Source organism: Stegodyphus dumicola, chromosome 8, assembly GCF_044657685.1.
Source record: "Stegodyphus dumicola isolate Sdum_Otavi_A_Nest chromosome 8, ASM4465768v1".
Taxonomy (NCBI): Eukaryota; Metazoa; Arthropoda; class Arachnida; order Araneae; family Eresidae; genus Stegodyphus; species Stegodyphus dumicola.
In genome coordinates, this window is record NC_140775.1 from 42,693,559 (window position 1) to 42,718,583 (window position 25,025).

The 25,025-nt window shown below is 32.0% G+C and overlaps 1 protein-coding gene across 2 annotated transcripts in view; it reads left to right on the forward strand.

Annotated features, from left to right (window-relative positions):
• The window catches only part of LOC118184477 (heterogeneous nuclear ribonucleoprotein H-like), a 135,856-nt gene that overhangs the window by 72,590 nt on the left and 38,241 nt on the right, over positions 1 to 25,025 (forward strand). For both annotated transcript variants that reach the window (XM_035354151.2, XM_035354152.2), the window contains exons 5-6: positions 3,523 to 3,661; positions 10,917 to 11,089. In XM_035354151.2, coding sequence (XP_035210042.1) covers positions 3,523 to 3,661; positions 10,917 to 11,089 — 312 coding nt within the window. The remainder of the gene's footprint in view (positions 1 to 3,522; positions 3,662 to 10,916; positions 11,090 to 25,025) is intronic.

Consider the following 25,025-nt stretch of genomic DNA (forward strand, 5'->3'; position numbering starts at 1 on the left):
AATAAATATTTTTTCTCTACTTATAGAAACTATTTTGATAATCATATTTGTACTTTTGAAGCATATGTTATTGGTATTTTTAGGAGTATCTCTTTAAATATTGTTTAAATTTTTTCACAGTTATATTTAAAGTGAATTGAGAAAGAGGGAATTGGATATCTTAAAAAAATAAATATGTAAATAAATAAAAGAATTGCTGAAATGTATTTTTTTAATCAGTAAATGAATGTTCGGTTAATGTTTCGCAAGAAATTTGAGTTAATTCTTGCTTTAGTTTTATCTGGAATTGCACTTTCATTTGGAAACTTGGAATTTTTGTAAACATGTTTTAAATATAAATCATTAGTTGACATGGCAATCTAAGCATTAAATAATAAAAGCATGAAAAAGAATTGTGTTGCAATTATTTTCATAATTTCATTTGCTTTTACAAAATTATTTTGAAATTCTATGAACTGATTACATGTAAAAAATGCTGTGACTTAACAATAGCTTTTAATAGGAAGTACAGTCAAATACCAAAAATCTGCCAATTTCTGAAATTTGTGTTGCCTCACAAAATATAAACATTCAGTTTATAGGTTCCGGAAACCGCAAAATTGAGTACGAAATATCGAAGAAAAAATACTTATCGAATAATGACGTCATAATTACAGAATAATAATGAGTTATAATGGAAATACCAAATTATTGACATCATGATAAAAGTTTTTTCTCCTCTAATCTGCATCAAGGTAGGAAAGCAGACGATTCACTCAACTCTTCTTTCAAGTTCACGATTCACGTTGTTGTATTTTCTGAGCTTTGTTATTTCATGAGATTATTTAGTTAGTGCTGCCCTTTTTTATGCGGATATTTTGTGGATAAATTAAGAATATTTTAAATTTCAGCTATTTTTAATGCAATTACAGATAAGAAACACACTCGTGATTTTACTGCTTGCAACGTTGAAAAACGTAAACGTATTGCATTGAAGGTAATGCAAAAAGTGCAAATTCTGCAAAAGATGGAGATAGGTGCATTTTTCGTTGTATGAAATTGTGATACGATTGTGTATGATATACGAAAAAATAAAGAAAAGTTGTTGAAATTTTATAGCAACAGTGATTCTAACACCAGAATCCAAAACTGGAAATCTTTGCATAAGGCGAAATCGGCAAACCTCGATGTTGTGTATATATAATACAATGAATAATATAATCAATTTATATATGTAATCATAATTTAATGCATATAAGTTATAGCAATAATGTATATAATAATTTAATTAAATGTATCTCATACACCTTATTTATTTTGAACTTTTAGTCTGAATATTATGATATATCTTTTCTGTCCTGAAATCCTTAAAATCCTAAAATCCGCACAACCTCTGGTCCCAAGCTTTGCTGATTTCTGGACTTCTACTGTAGTTAATTTTTATTATTTTTTTAAGATTAAACAACACATGATTTGAAATAAAATTATTTTGTATATTTATGAAACTATTAGCAAACATAAATATAAATATGAAGCCATAAAATAATGATGTAAATGTGAATCAATAACTTCGAGAAGATGGTCTACCGAGGCATCTTTTGCTGATGGCTTGAGAATCCTGTGTTATAACCAGTTCAGTTGTAGCAAAACTACTCACAATCTCTCTTGGTATTCATGTCGTCTCCCTCTTTATATTTAAACAATTTATCTGTAATATTTACACCTTAAGTTGGTGACTATTTTGGCAATAAAATTTGCCAGCTTAACAAAAAAAAAAAAAAAAAAAAAAACAGATTAATCGAATGTTTGCATGTGCAGCTTTGCATTTTGTCCAACGTTGCATTCCCTTATTTCTGATTAAAAAATCAATGCATCTTTATTTGTTGATTTTGTAAATTTTTTTAAACAAAGCCATGTGCTTCTGGAATAAGTGCCCCCTCCTCCATGTACAGCATAACCTTTTTTTTTTTTTAACCCTTGTGTAAGAAACGTTTCCTGTAAGTCATGGAAAGTCTAGTTAAAATATACAAATATTATTTTTTAATAGATAAAGATGAAAAATAAAAATGTCCAGTATTTGTTTTTTGTAGTCTTTAAAGAAAAGTAGGTTTTTAATTGTAAAAGAGTATGCAGGATTAGTATAGTTTTGCAGAATGCAGTTCAGGAATAGGAAAACACTTCAGTCTAAGTTTTGATTGCTTAGACTGACATTCTTTTTAATTATAGACCAGAATGTGAACATTGTGTTTCAACACAATTATTGATATCATCAATTGATGGGTAAATATGATAATGAGATAGTAATATATGATATCATGCTTTCAATTGTACCCCAGAGTCTCATATATCTCTACTCATAGCATAAAGACTTGATTTGAATGTATCTTTGTCAGTTCTTCTGTCTTTGTAGCTTGTAAGATCATTATCTTCCCACTCTTGGAATGTAAAACTACACTCCGTATTATTATAATTTAATTAGATTGTGTATTTATCAAGTTATTTTGCTTCTTTAGCAATATTTAAAATTTTATGTGTCTTCATTTTTCCTTCTTCACTCTTTAAACACTAGAAGTAATATCTTATATTTACTATTGATAAATTCTATGCTTTATGCCATTTCAGTTTACAAAAAAATTTATAAGAATGCTGTATTTTTGTGAAGTGTGGGAAAATTGTGTTAACAGTGCTAACAGAAAAGATGAAGATAAATATATATAGACATGTAGATCACAGATTTTCTGGAAAATATTCCTTATTATGGTATTCAAAAAATTGCCCTGTGGAGACAAACCTTTGTTACTTCACAGTGCTACCAACTTAACACATCAAACCTCATTATGGTATTTTTTAGGATTTTTCTAGTGCAATTTATGTTCATTTATATATGAAAAATTATTTTTAAGACCAGTGTCATATTTGGCCTAGCATTTATTGCTGTGCCATTTTATTAATATTTTAGTATTGTTGCTAAAGATCAGTAAGCCTAGTTTAGTGTCAATTTACAAGTTAACTTTGTAGCTGTAAATGCATGAAGATGTATACTCAGTTTTTTTGATTAATACGTTAACACTAAATTTAATTCTTAGTGTTGCTAATTTAAGATCTGGGAAGCTGGTTAGGGTCAATTTACCAGCAAGCTTCATGGTAGAAAATGCATGGTGGGAATACAGTTGGATCCTAATTGATAGATCAATACTAAATTTATGAGATAAATCATTATATTTGCACTAGAAATGCTTTTTTTTTTTTTTTTTTTTTTTTTTTTTTTTTTTTTTCAGTTACAAATTCTCTGTCTATTTGTTTTTAAAGTTATGAAATGATTCCGATTATAATTATTTTTATTAGGATTTTCATTATAGTAGCTGTAAGTAGAGAAAACACTGCATTTCCTATGTGACTTTTTTTTTTTAAAATGAGAGATTATTAGAGTATATTTTGTTTAATGAAGTTCTGTTGTAATGTTTATCATGTATATATGTATAGTAGTATATTGCTTTTACTATATTTTGATGATGTGTGAAATGGGTTGGATTTCAATTGAAGGGTTGGAGATTCTTCCCAATGGTATTTCTCTACCTACCGACTACCAGGGGAGGAGCACAGGGGAGGCTTACGTGCAGTTTTCATCAAGGGAAATAGCTGAAAAGGCGATGGGGAAACACAAGGAAAAAATTGGGCACAGGTGGGCACCACGGGCTACCCTTTGCGGTCTGACTCCGTTCTCTGGGCCTGTTATTTCTTATTCCATAATTTTCTTTGTGTATATGAGTTGATAAACCTGTTATCTGTTCAGCTTTTATCACACTTTTTTAATGTAACTGTCTTTTTTAATCAGTGCATGAACTTTATGATTTTGGAGGAGAAGGATTTTTTTTTATTACAGGTTTGTATAATTTATTGATCTGATTGAAAATGTTAGTAGAAATGTTAAACTTCACATCCATTCATAATTTATTTGATATAAAAGTATATTTTGAGATATATGAAGTATTTAAACTTCAGAAAACACTTTTTCTCATAAAAGTACTTTTATTTCTGTACTTGTGTTAACAAATACATATTTCAACATTTGCTTGTGAACTGTTTATATATTTTACGAGAAAAACTTAAGTATGATTTCTGAGGGGACCTTTTAGATTCTGATTAGTATATAAACTTCAGAATCGGCATAAAATGCCATCTGGCCATTATTTTATTCTTTTCTGAAAGCAGACAGTAAAAAATATGATAAAATTCTAACTCAAAATAAATGGCAAGATGATTATGGCCATTTTGAATTGGATGAACATCACAGCTTCTGTGTTACAGAAATCAGACATTGTTAGTTACAAATTTAAGTTAAATGCACTAAGAAATGTTGACGAGGAGAAATTTAACAAAAAAATTTTCTCATATGTTAAAAATAGATTTTGTTAATGACACTCATAGGCCAAAAGATTACATTTGATGCTATTTTAATTAAGAATAACTGATTAGTTATTCACATAAACCTAGAACCTGCACCAGAACTCGTATGGCTGCACCAGGCGGCAGAATGTAAGGAAGACAAAATTTTCGGAATTTAGAGAAGCACCAAGCAGCAAAATTAAGGAATGAATTTGGAATCTAGGAAAAGCACTGGAACACAAAATTTAGGGGTGGCAAAAATTTAGAGCTTAGGAAAGAGCTTGGTAGTGGAATTTAGGACCTGTAGAGACTGCATCAGGCGGTAAGCACCAGCCCTCAATAAACCTTAAATATATGTGGGAATTTATTTATTAAGGATTCAGATAAGCCTTAAACATGTGCAAGAAATGAACGTAAGTATAATAAATAACTAATACAATTCAGACTTAATTGCCAGTGTGCGATAGAAGCAAGACAAAATTTAGAATAACTTGTCTTTTGTTGCCAATCTCATGAAACATAGCCAATGCATACTATTAAGCTTGGCTAAAATCATACTTTATTGATTCCAAGGAATTTCAATTAATGTAGCAGATTGCACTATTCTTTAAATTTTTGATTTGATCCAGCTTAATATTTTTTACAGGCTATTATTATTAGAGCAATTTTATGAAAATTAAAGTTTTAAGTTTGAACCTTTCAATCATGCCGAAAAGAGTTTCTAATTCTGGAGCTGCAACAGAATCTATAAAGCAAAAGCATGTTTCGATGTCCATTAAATAAAAAGGGGAACTGCTGGAAAAAAATGAATAAAGATTATATCCATCTCAAAATTGTGTGAGGAGTATGACATTGGAAAGTCAACTGTATATGACATAAGAAAACAGAAAAGTGTCGAAGTGAGAGCATGCCATTGATGGGTCCAATGCTAATGGCTCAAGCCAAAATATTACATGAAGAAATGGATTTAAAAAATGATGCACGTATTTGATAGGTTGGTTAACTAAGTTTAAAAATCGCCATGGTACAAGGCAATAAAAAATTTCAGACTGAAGTATTTGCAGATGAATTCATTGAACTCATTAACAATAAAAACTTACCTTATATGCCACCCAACTGGTATAGTGGTTAGCGTCGCTGACTGCCATGCTTCCAAAATGAGACTAAGAATTTTAGCATGTGCAAATGCTGCAGGACTGCACAAGTGTAAACATTTCATAATCAGAAAAGATAGAAGACCTTGAAGGGCTCGGGTTTGACTCCCGGAGAAGGCGTGGATGTTTCTAAATGTATGGTGTCAGTGCGGCATAGCGGCACTCTAAATGCGTGGCTACCAAAATCTTTCTTGTGGGGTTTGGTGGAAGGAGAGGGGATGAGAGACCCTCAATCCCTCATATTGTTGTTCTTCAAAATTGGGGGAGCTAAATCGCACTGTCACCTGTAAGGTGGTCAAGGTTGTTGCCAACGATGGCATAATCTTGCAGTCTTTGCCACAAGGAATTTTGTGGGCTTGGGCTGACTATATGCCAGACAAGTAAGCATAGGTAACACAACAACATAAAATCTGCTGTGTGGAGCATCGCAAGATCATGGTAGAATGTGTCTCCAGGTACTCTAAAAAATTCGTGGCATAATTATGGCCAGCTGCCATATTTCATGGCAAGGATGACAAAGATAATAGCTGTGAATTTGAAGGTTTTCAGATATCGCAGACCAAAGGTGAAATTTTTTAATTAGTTGATTTTGTAAAGAACTGTGGAGAAGCTGTAGTAAATGAAGATGATATAACAGAAGTTTTTCATTGTGATGACAATACCCCAATCATGAATCAATCAAGGGACAGTGAAATCTGTAGTATGGTTCTAGATATAGAAAATACCGCTTCTGATAGTGAAGAAAGTGACAAAGAGATTATTGAAAACGAAAAAGTTGTGATTTCCAAGATAGTTCGACTTCTCAACACAGCAATTACATGACTTAAACAATGGAACTTTGTAACTGAATAAGAAATTGGATCTGTCTACAGAATTAAAAAGAAAATATTAGCCCCAAAAAGCAACTTAAACAACTTACATTGAAAGAAATGTTTAATAAAGTAAACAAATAAATATTAAGCCCCCCTTTTTTTTTTAAATTTTGTTATCCTCTAGATCGTAAATGCTTCATTTTTTCATCAAGTCACGATTTCATAATTTTTATTTTATAATTTCTACAAGCCATCTTACTAGATTTAAACTGATGATCTAATTTGCGGAAAAATCCCAAATCCGGAATCGCCAAAATCCCAGTGAGTCTGGATCTCGGACTTTGTACTGTATTTAGCTGGCAGTACTTTTGAATAACAGGTTATAAGCAACAGAAATTTCTTTCAAATATGGACTTCAGATAGAACATAAATATAAATTTGAATTTTTTTTCTTTTGTTTTATTATCAATGACAACTTTTTTTCTGTTAGCATTTGACTCCCATGCAATTTGAGTTTGAGACCACTGCTTTATGGTATGTTGCTAAATAAATGTTTGACATACAAAAATTCCTCCTGAGAATGTTGTCTGCCAAAGAGATTTTAGAACAGCTCTAGACTCAGTATAATTACTTTTTCAATGTGTGAAAATTGAAAGTGTTTTAAATAGAACACGACTGCTGATATTATTTTCAAGTGCTCTGTTCAGTTTCAATTGGGGGAAAAAGTTGGAAAACTTTGAGGAGACATGTTCTTAAGGAAATCATTGGACCAAGAGCCATTTTTATGTATATGGTTATCTAGATATTTAATGTTAACTGATCTCAAATGATATTTACTATTTTACAGCTAAACATAGGCTGTGTTTTGTAGCTGAGGATTGCAATTAATTTATTGTCTGCTTCTCTTTAACTTATTTACAGGGCTGTGTGCTGCCCTATAAAAGGATGCATGTTATTTTGAAATTTTCAAGAAGTGCAGTCTACCATTTCTGCGAAATCATCCACTCTGTTGCTTATCAATATATTATGAGTATGTTTTGTACTAGTTTAAGATTAGAGGTTATTTAATTTTTCTGAAGAATTATAGCTAATGTTCAATAACTTATTGGAAAATGTATGCCATCTGTAAGTGGCAAGAATTTTGCAGTATGTTTGCTTTTAATGGAATAGAGACACCATGAAATTTTAGTACTCACATCTATTACGGCATTTTCTGCATGATTGATAATTAGTAAACAAATGGCCAAATATTTCTTTCGGAAGTTCATAAGCTATCCCTGAAACTGTATAGTATGGAAAAAAGAAAGAGGGATGGTTCTATTTCTTCTGTTCTACTGGGCCAATTGACAAAATTCAAATTTCATTTTTTATGTCTTGAAAGCCCGACTTAGAATATATATTAGATTTATATTCAGCATTGTTCTAAGATAGGTATTTTGACACACAATTGGAACTTTATCTGAAATGACATGCCAATTTTTTCCCATATTTCAATTCTATGATTCAAATTATGCCTAAATATTAAATTTTGTAAAATTTTATGCGAAATTTATGGAGAAATTCAAAATTTTATCTTGCTCTATTTTTTTTTCAGTTTGCGCCAAGAATAATTCACTTGGCGAACTTCTTAATTTATAGCAACCTATTTATTATTTTAACAAAGTGCACAAACCACATTTTCGTTGTTATCACTTATATTAAACTTGCCAAAATGTAAATTCATGTATATCTTAAGAAGTTTTGAATGAAACTCTAATTTTTTGCAGATATGCTTAGAAATACATCTACTTTCAGATGATGTTAGAAATTTTATATGTTATAATAAAAAAATTGTTTCGAAAAATTTATAAAAAATATTTTAAAATACAAATTTTTGAAATAAATAATAAAAGATATGTGAATTATATTTGGATTAAGCTTAAATTTCGAATTCTAGAAGAAAAAATCAAGTAAATTTACTAAAAAAGAGATATTAATAAATATATATCAAATTCAATTAATATTGAGGAGCTAAAATTTTGAGAGCTAATTTTTAGAAAAGTAATCGTGTGATTTTTAGAAAACTTGGTGGTTTGGCATCATTTGAATCGTAGAATTGAAATATGAAAAAAAAAAAAAAAATTGGCATGCCACTTCAGAAAAAGTATTATTTTCTGTCAAAATATCTATATTAGAACAAAGCTGTATATAAATCTAATATATATCTTAAGTCGCACTTTCAAGACATGAAAAACGCAAGTTTAATTTCATCAATAGGCCTAGTAGTTTGTAGAACTGTCTCCCCCCTTTTTTTTGTGCATTGTACATATGGTTCATCATGAAATTTCTTGAGCTGTGAAATTCTTTTGCTCTTGTTCCTAAAAAAATTTACATGTGAAGTACTTTTATTGTGCTACATAATAAAGATAAAGCATATGAATATGAAACTTCATTTATACATTCAGATACAAAAGTTTGTATATTATAATATACTCTTCTCCCTCATATAAATCAGGTCAATAACTTATATGCATCCTGTGCATGTTTAGTTATGAGTATTTAACAATTTTTGCCTTTTCAGCTACTGTGTATTTCAGGTTTTTAAGGCTCAATTTGAGGTTTAAAAACCTAAAATCTCAAGGTTAAGTTTGAGATCATGTATTTCATGTGTATATTTAAACTTTTTTTTTATTGTTAAATTTCATGAAATTATCTTTTGAAAGAATTTTTATTTAGAAATAAAAAATTTAGAAAATTAGAATACTTGTATATGATGATCATTATAAAATTCTGTTGCATATTTTTATGTTTAAAATGTATATTAATTTTCTGGAGTTGAAGCAAATTTTGATATTTAGAGGGAAAAAGAAAATTGTTTTTAAATGTATTGATCAAAATTTGCTGAAACTGTAATTTGGTAGAAGTTGAACAGAAAATTGGTTTTCATAATTTTGTAATAAAGTGCCATTTTTTTAATAGCTTGATCTAACAACCACTGCTGTCATGACTTATATTTTTTACAGTATAGGATTGACTTGTATTGTAGGATTCGATGTATTTACATGTCCCCCCCCTTTTTTAAGGTGAGAAATATATCATTTTAAAATTGATTTCCATGAAACTTTTAATATTTTTTGTTATGTTGCTGTCAGAAGTAAATCAAATAGCATAGTTTACAAAAAGGCGTTTTATCTTTCTAAATAAAATGACAGTAATAATTTTAATAATTTATCATTCATATTTTAATAAATAATCATTTATACTTCCTTTAAATAATTTAATATTTAGATATTATCTCTTGTTACCTAATTGATGTTTTTTGCATTATAATATGCTTTGAAAGAATTATATTGTCCTCTTCTGGAAATTTTCTCTATCAATTATGTTACTTTAAAAACTAATAGAAATTGGATTTGGTGTGTTCACAAAGCTTATTAGAAACCTAATAAATGCTTTAGAGGATTATCTCATTAAGTATCAATTAGTAAGTACATATTTTATATACTTACATTTCATTCCATCAGAAGTTAAATGGATATGTCAACTGTTTATTATATATTTTTTTTAAAAAATAAATATATGTGCTTTACTGTTCCATAGAATCTATTATAAAAATATTTGTGATCTATATTGATATATAACGTTTTGGCAATTTTTGCTGTTTATTGTGAGTAGACCAGCAGATAATTGCAAAAATACTGAAAATATTAGCTATGAAAAGAATATGGCTGTCTGATGCTTTGAAATAACTGCTTATCCACATTTCAAGTGTTTATATCAGCAACTTTAACATAAGATTTCTGTCTGTAGATTTTTGATTTCTTAGATGGAAATTTTCTTAATGATATTCTTTTACATTCCAAAAATAAAGCTAAGAGCTGAATTTATAGCAATAATAACTGTAAAAAACATAGATCTATTAATGCATGGGAGGAAGGAGTATGGGAGTAGCATAGTGTATATTGGCTTATTGGTCATAAGCATTAAATTTTTTTGTCAAATTTTTAATAGATCTAAAACTGAATTTTGGTAACTTTTCATTTTTATATAGAATAGGGAGTATATTTTTTATATAGTTTACAGAATATAATTTTTCTTAAAAAAAGAGGAATTATAAGCTAGAATTCTTTTAAATATATCTTTTGCAAGACTTTTATTAACTTTAATCTTTATTTAATTTTGGATACTGATCAATTTATTTTTTCTCTTCCTTTAAAATAAGAATTATCTACCGGTCTACTTTTAAAAATCTAATGTTGACCACCAGTGATATTGATATCATTAATAATTTCCACACTGTTTGTATTAACATTCTGTTATTATTATTATCTATTAGCAGTGCAGGTAAAAAATAAAAAGCATTTTGTTTTTTGCTATGTGCAGTAAAAATCTTTTTTAAGGTATTTGAATTTACTATGCATCATCATCTTGAAAATATTTGTCTGAAGGCATTGATGGCAGTGGTTGTGAAATGAGTAATACATTTTTACTGTATGATTTTCTTAAATTTGGAAAATAAAAAATGATTTGAGTTTTGCCATGTTCTGTGATTTTTTATTTTGCCTTTCTTAATTATATGTCATAATATTTATTCCTAATTTTGTAGATACATCGAGATATTTAAGAGTAGTCTTCAAGAAATAAGAGTTGCCATTGGCTTATCTGGTTCTAAAATGCGTCCTTTAATACCTAACCGCCCAGGTCCATATGACCGAACTGATCGTTTTGGTGGTATGATCAACAGGTATGGAATGGGAAGAGGTGGTCGTAATTTTAGAGGTATGTTGTTTTTCAGAATATATGTCAAAAACTATGCATTAATTTTAGTTTTAAATATTCAAGTAGGATTTTTTATTTAATTAAGAGTTACTATAGTAATTTAATTGAAGCTTTTTTTTTATTTAATTTATAGTTATTTACAATGCTAAAAATACAGTTTGCATATACCTTTGATACACTAACTTTTAATTAGGCAAATTTCTTGCCACATGTTAATAATAATAAATGATATGCAAGGTCCTATTGTCATGCAACGCATATCCAATCCAAAGTAGCAAATTTCAATGTTTTCCTCACCTGGCCACAAAATTTGGTAGGATTGTTTTGCTTCTCTTTTTGAGGGTGTGTGAAATGTTTGCACTTATACTCTGATAAACTCGGAATCTGCGAATCTATTTGAATATCTTCAGTGTGTATGGGTTATGAGATGGAAGTGTGATAAAAGGCCATAAAAGGATTTTGCATAAAGCATCTGTAATAATACATAATAATATGTAACATGAAATTTGGATAGTGAAAATTTAATTTGATGTATCACAAATAAGTATTGTCAGATATATTATTTATTATAATCATTTGTAACAGGGCAATTCTTTGACTTATTAGGATAGACTGAAAAAACACCAACCCCCTCGCCCGTCTTTGTATGTCAGAAAAGTTGCCTGTCGGCTTGCTATGCAAAATGGGGGGAGGGGGCATATATCTTCGCTTGCACACAGAGTTTTGAAAAATAGTAAAGTTTTACTATTTTCAATTTTTTATAGTTACTAAACTCCATACTAACAAAATGCAGTCATTCCTAATGTGAATTTTGGAGTTTGTGAAACACAAAAGCAAGATTAAAACCTCTAATTTCAAATTATTTTTTCATTGCACAAAAAGCTAAAAAAAAGCTCTTTTTTTTTTTCTTCCCCACTTTTTTTGTAAAAATTGTAACATTTTGTAATTATTAGTTCAATGAAAATACCCATTTTGACCACTCTTTCAATCTATTTGATTGATTTTCTTTTTTCACTGACATCTGTATATACAGGCAGAATGAAGAAAGGACTTTTTCTCCCAAAACAGATTGTAAAATGGATTCAGAAGAAATTTTGTTCATGACATTTGTACGTACATTCACTTATGTATCTCGCACTCGAAAACAAGAAGCGATAAAACATTGAAGTTTTGTACATGGAACATCTAATTGTGCACTTCTCTTTTTTATTGCAATTGGCTGCACTAATTATATATATATATGTGATGATATGATAGAGGTTGGTCTGTACCTGGTGAGTCCATTGGCAGCATTGCAAAGCGCAGCCTGACCTAACAAAAAGATTGCATCTAGCAGGATTACTATGGTGTTATCCAGAAAGAGTATTTGGAGAAAGGTAAAACCCTCAACAGTAAGGTGTGCAGCGAGATGCAAGTCTGTGTTGACACTTCTTTTAAGGGAAAATGTTGAACTGAGTTCTGGTGCAAAAAGGTAATGTTCCATCAAGATAATGCAAAACCACATGTATCTGCGTTCACCGGCTGGACTCAGTATGAACTCAAATGGGATCTTTGGCCACACCCATCATATAGCCTTGACATCGCTCCTTCGGGCTGTTACCTTTTTTCACACCTGCAGCTACACCTTGCTGGTGCTATCTCCCATTCTGCACTGGACATCTGAAATGAGGTTGATCTGTTTTTGAACTCGAGGCTATCAAGTTTCTGGGCTTTCAAAAACTACCGAAAAGAGGTTGCAGAAAATCGTAGATTTGGATAGTGATTACTACCTGCACTAAAGGTACTGTTTTCATTTCCCCCCTCCCTCTAATTTTATTAAGAATGTTTTTGGCAGAAAACTTTCGTTACAACTAGATATATCTTTTACCTGGTTCGGTGAGCTCAGTTATTACATTCTTACATGGCGGTAAATTGTGCATTTTTTGCTTTAAAAGTGATTGAATTATGCTGTTTTTATGTTCTGGTTAAGGTTTTTATGCCTATAGTTAATCTGCATGTAGTAGTTGTAAGAATTATCAATAATTTAAAAGCTTAAGTGTCACAGGCCTAACGAGGCCAATATTTGTTTACATCTGAAACTCTTAGTAGGAAAGTGAATTATGTCAGTTGGTGCACCAACTGCAGTGTCATTTTGCCCAGTGGGACCAAAAGCTAACTTTAAGTTTTGTACACCAAAATTTTATCTTCCTGCCCACTGGCCAAATTGCTTGTTTGGTGGAGTAACTCTTTTTAACTGTATTTGCTGTTAGGTTTTTTTGTATTTTATAATTTTAATGGAGATGTTTTAAGTTTTTATGTATTTTTTGCCTTGTGGCAAATTGAGAACTGAGTGGATTGAATGAAAAACATATTTCTAATTAAATGCATGGAAATAACTAAATCAAAGGCAGCAAAAAATGCATGTAATTTAATAAGTCGTACTAGGAAGTCTAGGTGTCCACATGAGGTATTTGTTTTTAATTAAGAAATGTTGAATATATTTATCATTTAAAATTTTGTTATTCAAGAGAGTTCACTTTAAAGTTAATTGTTTGAGGAAAATTTCAAGCCATCTCTTGCATCAGCACCATATACCTTTTTAGATGCATTGGTCACAAGTTTCACATGTTGTTCTGTGGCCTAGGTGTACCAAGAGAAGGCTTGGAAATCTGGTTGCAGTGATGTGGCAGTATTTAATAGATTTTTTGATGTCCTCATCCATAATGTTCCTTAACAGCAGAGAATATATGATGTTCCTCAATAGGGTCAGTCTTTAAGATTTTTAATTTCCTCATTCATAATGTTCCTTAATAGAGGTATTGCAACTATCCCATCAAATCACGTTGATGCAATCTGTTGCATTGAAGTTGAGTTTTACCATAATGAAGTTTTGAATAATCTTTGTCTTGAAAAGTGATCAAGCTTTCAACAATTGGCACAGCCCTAGTTCTCTGATTTTCTTTCATATGCAGTCATTGCAAGGACCAAATTTTCGGAATGACTGAGGGCTTTAAAAACTATCTTCGTAATGTCTGTGAAATTTTTGCTGGTTTTGATTTTAAACCAGAGAAAAGAATAATTCAAAATAAAATATATCAACTGTCTAATTTTATAAGTAGGCTTTTGTAAGCTCACGTATGGCCTGAGAATTCGACTTAGTTTTGTCAACCATCTTGGTTGGTGTTGCTAAATCTATTAAAATTGTTCCTCACTTTATGGCAGCAGAAATATCATGTTAAATATAATTAATCCTTGCTCAGCATTTTTCTATCAGATTGAGAAATGGAGCATTCAGCACGTTCAAAGCTAACCAGTAAATGGAAGTTTTTTACAGCCAGTGAATTTTTTTCCCCATTTATCCACTGAAGGATTTGGGCCCTGCAATTACACCATCTAAGTGATGAAATAGGTATGTAACTGTAGTTCATTGAAGTGTAGAAGACGGTAGAGCCTACTGCGGTGATCTTCCAACGTGGGTTGGAATTCAGGCGAACAAGCTGTCTGCAAGAAAATTTTTGGGGTTTTCATCATGTATGCACATGAGCTAGTTCCCCTTAAAAAGTCCTCTACAAAGGCATCCCTCCCATTGGCAGATAGTCCTAGCGTGATTTGCCATAATAAACTAAACCAAACCTCCGGTTTAAAAAATAAAGTCAAACAGTATTGTTCGACTCCATTTTTTAAACCGGCAGGACTATTTTTGGTCTGTCCAAAAACTTGCGAAGCACTTCCTGCTGGTTCTGCATCCTTGGTAATTATCATCACTGTTTAAGGTTTGTAACAAAAATTATGAAATATTGCTCTTTTTATAAAAAATTCTGTTTGAGCTTTTTGCATGAGCAATAACTAATTTAAAAATTGCAAGTTTTATTTTTATCACTTTTATACTGTATGTGTGTGTTTCTCATGTTCCAATCCTTACATTAAGACTTATAGCACTGTGATAACAGCAAGTTTGACAGCTACCAAAAAACATCAAAATTTCACCATTTTTTGAAATTAATTACGGCAAAGCCTCGAGGGCTATCTACCTAAAGTGAGGGTTGCCTTTGTGGAGGACATTCTAAGGAAAACTAGCTCGTATACACGTAACACATGGGGAAAACCATGAAAACGTCCATGCAACCAGCCCGTTCGCGAGATTCCAACCTTGGACCGAACTTTTAGTGTTCAGCGATTTTACCGACCGCTGGTGGGATCGATTTAAAAAGGGTATAAATATATATATACTGCATCTGTTAATATATTTATACAGTTATATATATATATTTAAACAAATTTAAATTCTAAACAAATGCATAGAAAAGTAAAAAAGTAGAAAAGCAAATTTAAATTCTAAAAAAAGGAAAAAAGCCAAAATAATTTAAAATAATTTAAAAATATGCAAACATGTAAAAGATTTAATTCTCGAACTAATCTACAATATCATTTAAATTCAGAAGCATAAGCAAATCAAGTGCAAAATCTATCCATGAAAATAAATCTACTAATTTAATAAATTAAAATTAAATTAAACAATTTTTTTAAAAAATGCATATGTGAATGACCGTAGAGTAGGCAGGAGACAGACTTATCAAGGGGAAGTTGCCTCTAAACCTAACTCTCCAATCATTCAATTTGTGTTTCGTCATTCATGCAGGCAAAGGTAAAAGTCAAAACCAAAAGTAATTCCAATAAAGTGGTATCCTTAGAAATTTACATTCAAGTATTAACATTTAAGAATTAAAGTTCAAAAAGGAAAATACTAATGAAGTCTTTTGAGAAACAAGCAAGTAAAGTCAAGAATTAAACTTTTTCTTAAAAAATTAAATTTTTTAAAATTTTTTTATAAAATAATAAAAAAATCTAGAAACCAATGTATTTTAGAAATCCTTGTCTACAGAAACTTCCCCTACACGAATATGCATATGAATAAAAAGAAACTATAAAAGAACTATATATAATCCATATAAACCAATAAGAAATAAGAAACAAAAAGAACTAATTCACAATTTTTAAAATAAATATATATTTAAAAATATAATTTTATATTTAGAAAATACTTAGATACTACATAAAAAATTAAATACTTAAAGCAAGTAAATAGTAAGTTTTAATTCTAACTTACCTACTATATGAGTGTTGGGGTCTGCAAAAGTGTTGTGAAAGAGAAGTAAGTGTGTTCTTCAAATTATATAGATGGTGCTTATGTAGGTAAAGTTGAGTGTCAAGCTGCTATCCTTGTTATAGTAAAAAAATTTTTGTAAATATTAATATTAATAAATTAAATTAAATTAAAAATCCTAAAGGTAATAATATAATTATTTAGGGAGTTAAGTAACTGAGCTAATCAAGAGATGTATGTTTGCTTGAAGGAAATTAAAGTGAAGTGGTATGTGAAAAAAATGTAAACTGTAATTTGAAATGTGTGTTCTGTTGAAAAATTGTGAAAATTGTTAAAAAAATTTAAGTGAAAGATATTTTTTGTGAAAATTGCAAAAAATAAAGTAAGAAAAACTGAAATGTTTTAATATTAAAGTTTTAAAGTAAAATTTCCCAAAATTTTTTTGAAATGAAGTCCTTAAAAAAACCTCTAAAAATTCCCAGAAATTTCTCAAAAATTCCTTTAGGAAGTTAAATAAAACTTAAATTTGATGAAAGAAAATATTAAAAGTTTAATGAACTTGATTTAATTGGTATATCAAAACTTAACTAAATACTGGCTAAAGCATAAAAAATTAGAAGAAGATTAAAATCTTCACTCAATTCGGGCTATAATTGAGACTTTTGAAAAGAGTTGGCCCTTTATTAGTAAAAGGAAAGAATCCAGTATTAATTAAATATATATATATTTACAAAATATTTACAATAAAAATTTACAATAATTTCTCTACTCTTTTATATCCTTCATTACCCTCCAGTTAAGGTTTAAGGTAATGTTATCATATCCAAAAGAGCCTAAAAATTATAAAGTCCTGCCTTTTTAATATATCAATTAATAAATTTTGGTGGTACTTGGTAATCAACTTGTACATTAATTAGTTTTATGATTTCTTCCTTTAACTCGTCATTTTCAGTACATATATTTTTTATTTTGATAATTTGGCTATGAAATGTGTTTTCTATTACTTTTCTAGAGATATTAGAGTTCCAATTAATTAGTTTAATAGTAGGAAAATGGAAATTCCTTCTTTTATCAAATAATTTAATTTTGTTGTGTTTAATAATTTGCAGGTCTAGGAATTCAGTAGTATCTTGATTCGATTCGTTTATTTAAGTGTTAAACTATTTGGGTAAATTTTGAATTTCTCAAAATTAGAATTATTATTGAAAGTTATAATATCATCTATGTATCTAAAAGTATGAGCAAGTGATTAATATATTTCTTCTTTTCTCCTTCTGGTGCCTGAATAAGTCACTTCTCTTGCTTCACTAATAAATTGTGGTGTGCAGTTTGCATCCTAATTGTACCCTACCATTCAAGGATATGTCATGTAATTGAAAAGATATTTCAAGAGTGTCCAAGAATATATTATGTGTTGAACTCTTTATATCTGTTTGCAACTCGATCATTTCTTCTCTTATGCAGAAGCTTCAAGCTATATCTCTCATGCAACCATCTCTGTCATGACTAAAACATGTCTGTTTTCATCTTCTTTAGCCAAATAGCCAACCAATTGACATACAGACAAAAATATTACATACATATGTAGTTAACTCTCATTACTTTTACTAATGAAATGCAGTTATGTAATTACTATCACGTGTAAACTGCTGACCATCCGAAATGAAACCCAAAGGGCGAGAGATATCAAAGCAAAATTTATTTCAGAAATTGCACATAGTATCAGTATTAATTTATTTGAAATTCAGCCTTCTTTGAGATGAGGAAGACGAGGAAAAAAGTGATGAGTGTTGCCTCAACATTTCTTAATAACCCCTTCTACATGCCATGGCATTAAGTAAAAGGGGCTTTAGATGCATTGTTGGGGAATGGCAGTCCATACTGCCTTCCCGTGTAGCCAAATTTCATCAAATGTGTTAGGCATTCTCCTATCATTGATCAGACATTATTAGGAGATAGTATTTTATACTTATTTATTTCCTAACATAAACATGAAGTATAGAACAAGCAAAAAGACATTTATAAATACAAAAACGTAAGTGATGCCATTCACAAAAGGGTAATGTTATTTTTAATAGTTTGCTGGCTTTGCCACAGCATCCTCTCCACCCTAGTCAACCTCCAGGGGGATGACCAGCTGCACAGGTCGGGTAATGGTATGTCCATTGGTGCGCAGAACACGAGTACAGACTTTCTTGTCGCAGCCAAGGATTAGCTCCTCAACACGGGCCTTTTTCCAGGTGTGGTGAGGTCTAACATCTTCGTGTAGTAGGACAATGTCCCCTTTCCATATTTTATTTGTTTTAGATGGATTCCGCACTTGATGAAATGTACGCAAGTCCATCAAATATTCCTTTTGCCATCTTTTTCAAAAGGAGTCGATCAAATGTTGACGATTTTTCCACATATGATTTAAATTTGTTTCAGGATTTGTGGGGCTGGAAGAAATAGTGGTTAATTTCTTTCCTATGAGGAAATGCGAGAGTGTTCAAGCTTCCTCAGAGTCATCTTTTATTCCATATTCGTGTACAATCGGTCTACTGTTAAGAGCGGCTTCAATATCACATAATACAGTGATCAAACCAGCGTCATCCAAAAGAGCCTTACCTAATGTTTTCCAAAAGCATCGCTTTATTGAGCCTATCATTCTTTCCCAACATCCACCCCACCAAGCCGCTCGGGGGGCGATGAATTTCCATTTGATGTTGTGATGGGCATAAAACTGTTGTGCCTTGGCAGAGGATATAGTATCCCACAGTAACTTCAGCTCTTTGTCCGCAGCGTAGAAAGTTGTGGCATTATCAGTGTACACTGTATGAGGAAGTGAACGTCTAGAGACAAAACGTTGTAATGCAAGTAGGAAGATGTCAGTACGCAGATCGGAAACTAATTCTAAGTGGATAGCTCGAGTTATAGCACATGTGAAGATGACAATGTAAGCTTTTGTAACAGAGTTATTATTTTTTACGTAGAGTGGTTCAGCAAAATCAATTCCGGTTGTTTCGAAAGGAGATGAATTTTGAATTCGCTCAGCTGGTAATGGAGCTTCTATCTGTTCACTTCTCTTTTGTTTCAGTACTTTACATGGAAGGCAAGTCTTTATCACTTTTTAATGGCTTGTCTTGCTCTTAATATCCAATATTCTGAACGAAGCTGAGAAAGTACAATCCGAACACAGAGATGATGCATTCGTAAATGTGTTTGGCGTATCAGTAGGCTTGTAAAAGGACGAGAACCTTCCAATAATATGGGATGTTTTTGAGCATGAGATAAAATCAGAAAATTGTAGTCGACCACCAAGAAGTATAATATTGTTCATTGTTTTATCCTTGATTTCTTAGGGAGTGATTTTCTTGTCAACAGAGCTTCATATTCTGAAGGAAAGAATTCTTTCTGAACGGTCTGTATCCAATAAATACGAGCTTGATTCAGTTCTGTGTCATGTAACCCCCCCCCACTAACTTTTCTTGTTTCCTACAGTTGTGAATAAAGCGAAGAATCCAAGATGTTACACGCAACAACCGAACGTAAGAACTGTAGTTTCCAGCCTTTATGATTGGTTGAGTAGATATGATGTGAAGGGTCTGAACTTTTTCTTTCTTTGCCTCGAAGTTATGACTGTAATCTTTAGAAATAGTATCAGAATGAGGCCAGTATTCTAGAGATTTGACTAACCATGGAGGGCTGTTCCACCAAATTTCCAGGTTTTTTAGTGTTGATGGTGAAACCCTCGAGAAAGTTTGTCAGCTGGATTGTCTTTGCCAGGGCAATGTCTCCATTGTGAAGGATTGGTATAGGAAATAATTTCTGTTACTATGTTGCTGACAAAAGTTTTCCATTTGTTGGGGTCACTGCGTATCCACCCTAAGACAACTTGAGAATCACTCCACAATGTTGCATTTGACGAACAAATGTTTGTTTCAGCACAGAAATATTGTAACAATCGTGCTCCCATCAGTGCCGCCAAGAGCTCCAAACGAGGTAAGGTAACTTCCTTTATAGGAGCTAGTTTGTTGCGACTACGCACTAAATTCACATTCGATTGGTCACCCTTAAAGGTAACAATGTACAGAACTGAACCATAGGCACGTTCAGATGCGTCACAAAACACATGAATAGCAAAAGGAATATGTGATGAAATCCCTATGCATCGAGGAATTTGAAGGGAGCAAATGTCATCAAATTCTTTCACAGCTGCATACCATAAAGTTGATAAATTAGCAGGTAGTAATTCATCCCACTTGATTCCAAGAATCCATGCATCTTGGAATAAGATTTTCCCAAGAATAGTAAACGGTGAAAAAAGGCCTAAGGGATCATAAAAACTAGCAATGCAGCGGAGTAACCATCTCTTTGTAAGTGGTTTGTCTGTAGAAACACAGAGGGAAGTCTTGAATGCATGCTTTAAAGTATCAGAAATTGTATTCCAGCCAATACCTAAGACAGTTGTTTCCGTTTTGTGAGATTCTTCATGTGTTTGTAGTACATCTTTGAGTTTCAAAGAGTTTGTAGGCCATTTTTCCATAGGCAATTTTATTAGAGCCATTAAATTCTTGATCTCGTGATATAGCATTATAATGCGTGATTCAATTTCCATACTAGCAAGAAAGATCCATATAGAGATGTTTATCTATCATTGGTGCAGCAATTCGAAATTCTGCAATATGTTTTGCAGCCAATTCTTGTCGCAGCACAGAGTAAAAACGGACTGCAAGTAAGGCCAAATGGTAAACGAGTAAATCTGTAAACAGTTATTTCATCTGTAAAAGTAGTAGGTTGAGGTGAATCAGATTTTAATTTGTACCAGAAAAATTTTGTGACGTCCCTATCTTCTTTATGTAGTGACAACTGTAAAAAAGCTTGCTTACCATCACATGTAACAGCGAATTCATGCAATCGAAATCTTAGTAGACAACCAATAGATTCAGGAAGAAGATTCGGGCCAGCTTCCAAGGTATCGTTCAGTGAAATCATTCTTGGAGCATGCGAGGAAGCATCAAACACAATTCTCCACTTGGTTTCAGATTGTGTTTTCTTTCTTACAGCATGATGAGGAAGGTAATATACTGGCTTCTCATTGGATTCATCTATGGAACAAACTTCAACATGCCTTTGTTCAATGTAATTCAGCATGCATTTGTCATATTATGTCTTTAACACATCACTAGATGCAAGTCTTTTTTTAAAGAGAATGCAATCTGTTTTCCACTATAATTTTGTTTGTAGGCAAAGGTGTGACCAATGGTTTTCCAGGCAGAGACACAATTCTTCAATTGTCTTTAGTGCTGTAAGTTTTGTGAAATTCTGATAAAATTTCTCCATCTCGAGTAGTCATTCTTCGTTTCTGCGCATCTTGTATCCCTAGGGAGTCTAATTCCCAGAAGCGACGTACCTGATCATTTAAACAATCAGTTTTAACTTGCACACAAACTTGATGGACAGAAGTCTTCTCAGCGATTGTAGTATGTGTTCTTGTTCCACTAAGAACCCAGCCAAACACTGATGGTACCATAACAAAAGATTCTGAAAGCTTGATTGGAGCCTCTGCGGAAACAATTTGCCAATAATGATCACCACCAATAAGTATTTCTATGGGCAGTGAAGAGTCATGCGGCGGATCAGCAATTCTCAATCTTTTCTTCTAAGCAAAGTGAACTATTTCTGGTGGAGCAGTAGGATGGGTAGTATAGGAATTGGAGCTTTCAAATGCGGAGATAAAAAATGCTTGGTTGCTCCACACACTTGAAAGTGACAGTTGAACACATCTACGTTGTTCTTGTGAAGTAAAAGATTCAAATGTGTGGACTGAAAGTGAGGCAGAACTGACAACTTTAAGCTTAAGGTTTTCAATGAGGTTTGTGTGAACAAAACTTGCTTGGCTACCACCATCTAAAATGCAGCGTGTTAATTTAGTAATGTGTGTGGGGCCAGTAACATACACTCGAGCAGTTTGCAAATGTGTGAAAATTGTTTTAGGAAAGGTTATGTGATTTACAGCACTGTTAGTTATCCGCAGTTGATTGTTTTCAACAGGAGGACAAATAGAAACATGATGCCTTTTCTTGCATTTAGTGCACCGTGCAGTATTTTTTCTTGGGAAGTTTGAAACTCTATGACCACGTTTAGTAGTACACAGAAAGCAGCGATTTGAAGTTTTAAGTTTCTGAACACGAGTATCATAGTCTGTAACCGTTTCACAAAATTGAGGCCAATGTCCTGTAGTATCACAAAATGATCAAAATGGTGAAATTTTCTTACGTTTGTTTACTGTTTTAGAATTGATATTAAAATTTTCTACAGTGCACTTTACAGTGTGATCAGAAAAAGACGTACCTTTAACTCTTTGTGCTGCAACTACACCTTCCACTTCTTCTGCCAAGAACTGCATCAATCTAGTAATATTACCTTCGTTTAGTTTTTCACGCTTGGCATAGATAATCCAGCGGCAACAAATATCATTGGGGAATGCACGAATAATTTTTGGCACTAGGATTCTACCGTATGCTTCAATATTTTCACCCAGAGCAGTTAAAGCTTGAATTCTTCTGTTACATTCTATGTAAAGATCATTTAGATGCGTAGGATATGGGTCTTGAATAACATTTAAATGTTCTAAGTAATCTAAGTGTGATTGGATAATTCGATCTTTATTTCCGTATCTTTCCTCCAACAATTTTTTTTGTTGTTTCATAGGTGTCTCCTGTTACACTAATTCCATCAACAAGGTGTTTAGCTTCACCATCTAAATAACCTCTGAGGAAAACATATTTATCAATAACAAAAAGATGTGGATTGGCATCTATAGAAGATTTAAACTGTTTCCAAAAACATTGCCACTGTTCAATTTCTCCTGTAAATGACTGGTTTAATTGTAGGCAATTTAACTGTATATGGTTGAGTCATAGGCACTGTAGTAGGAGGGTCGCCAAATGTCATCACTAAATCATTGGTATCCATATCCGAAGCAGTAACATTATTTGCAGTTGGCGATAATTTATTTTGAAAAATTTTTCGTGCTTTGAAAATCGCGGATTCACCAGTATCTATGTAGTTTTCACACTGCAAATTATCACTTTTATATTCATTGTCAGAAAGGAAGTTGTGAATTTTGTTATCTATTAGTTTCATGTCATTTAAAGCAGTTGTTAAGCAATTACAAATATATTCAACTTTCTCAATTGAGAAATCATCGTTCAAATTATCAATTTCAGTAGAAAAGCGAGAAACATTACTTCGCACGGCTTTCCACTTTCGTTTCAGTTGCGTCATTTTGTCTACAGCTTCACCAGTCGGCGCCATTGCCCGAGTAGTAGAAAGAACAGAAACAAAAACAAGTTTTAATGTTGGAAGTAAAATAATTCAGCAAGAATAATCCAACAGTAGGAAGTATAAGTTCAAGGTCCTGTTTCGTAAATGGTTTTTTCGGCACCAGATATTAGGAGATAGTATTTTATACTTATTTCCTAACATAAACATGAAATATAGAACAAGCAAAAAGACATTTATAAATACAAAAACGTAAGTGATGCCATTCACAAAGAGGGTAATGATATTTTTAATAGTTCGCTGGCTTTGCACAACAGACATGTTCAATGGGTGATAAGATTTTGGAGAATAGGCAGGTCAGGGTAACGCTGCAACTTGGTGGGCTAAGAAGAAAGCTTGAAAATTGTGTACAATGTGTGGTCGTGCATTGTCCTGTTGAAAGGTGGTTACAAGCAATCCATGAAAGCAAGATAAGAAACAGGCTGCAAAACCTCAGAGATACAGTGTTGGCTAGTAAGTGTACTGATAATGCATGCTAAGGTGCAAAAGTGGAATCCAATATCCCCCTGCACCATAACACTAGAGGAAGAACCAGTACAATGATGCGTGACATCGAGCAACCTCTCTCCAAATTCCAACCCGACTATCATGGTATTGCAGGCAGATGTTGGATTCGTCCAAAAACATAATGTCATGCCATTCAGGTGTCCATCTCCACCGTTCAGTGCATTATTGCAAATGCAAATACCTGTCGTTTAAACATAAAGGTAAGCAAAGCAATGGTTTGTGATGGACACTTCATTGTGCTGTAAACACCGTTGAATTGTTCCTTTCCGTCAGTCATTTCCTCCTCATCTACCAATTCCGTATTTGCATGAATGTAGCTCAACTGTGCCCAACGCAGTGACTGATTTCCCAGAAGGATAATCCACAATCACTCTATGCAATGATTCTGCCTTTGTAGAACTGAAAAATGTCCTCTACAACAATGTTTCTTGTTTCTCTACATGGCAAACTCTAGCTACACACAAAAAATCTCATGAGAAAACTATTCACATTATTCAGAATGGCAATCCTTTTTTCTCTTTATGTATGAATTGTAAGGCAGACTGCAATCACCCATGATGTGGACATAAGCAGAAATTGTAATTGTAATCACCGCAGTGTACTCATGATGCAAGTTTCATGCTGTTTGGCTGCTTTCTTTATCGTGTTGCATTTTAAATGGCCAATATTTTATATTATCCTTAATGTTTACAGTATGTTATCTGTAAATGATTGTATAAATGTCCAGTTATAGATTATATATATGTGTGATCATTCAAGACGTAGGTGAAGGCATGAAGATGTTAACAAAACTAGTTTTGGCAAATCGCCATCTTTATTTTTACACATTTCAAATAATTTCTTTGGCAAACAAATTACTTTTCAGTCATCATCAAATACAATAATTTTTTATGCAACAGGAAAAAAGATACGTTGTCATTTCAGTCAGGGAAGCGTAGCGGCACACAGTTGTTTGCATGGCAGAAGTCGGGAAAAAAGGGAGGTGCAATTGTCACGAAGCAGTATTTATACTACATAGGT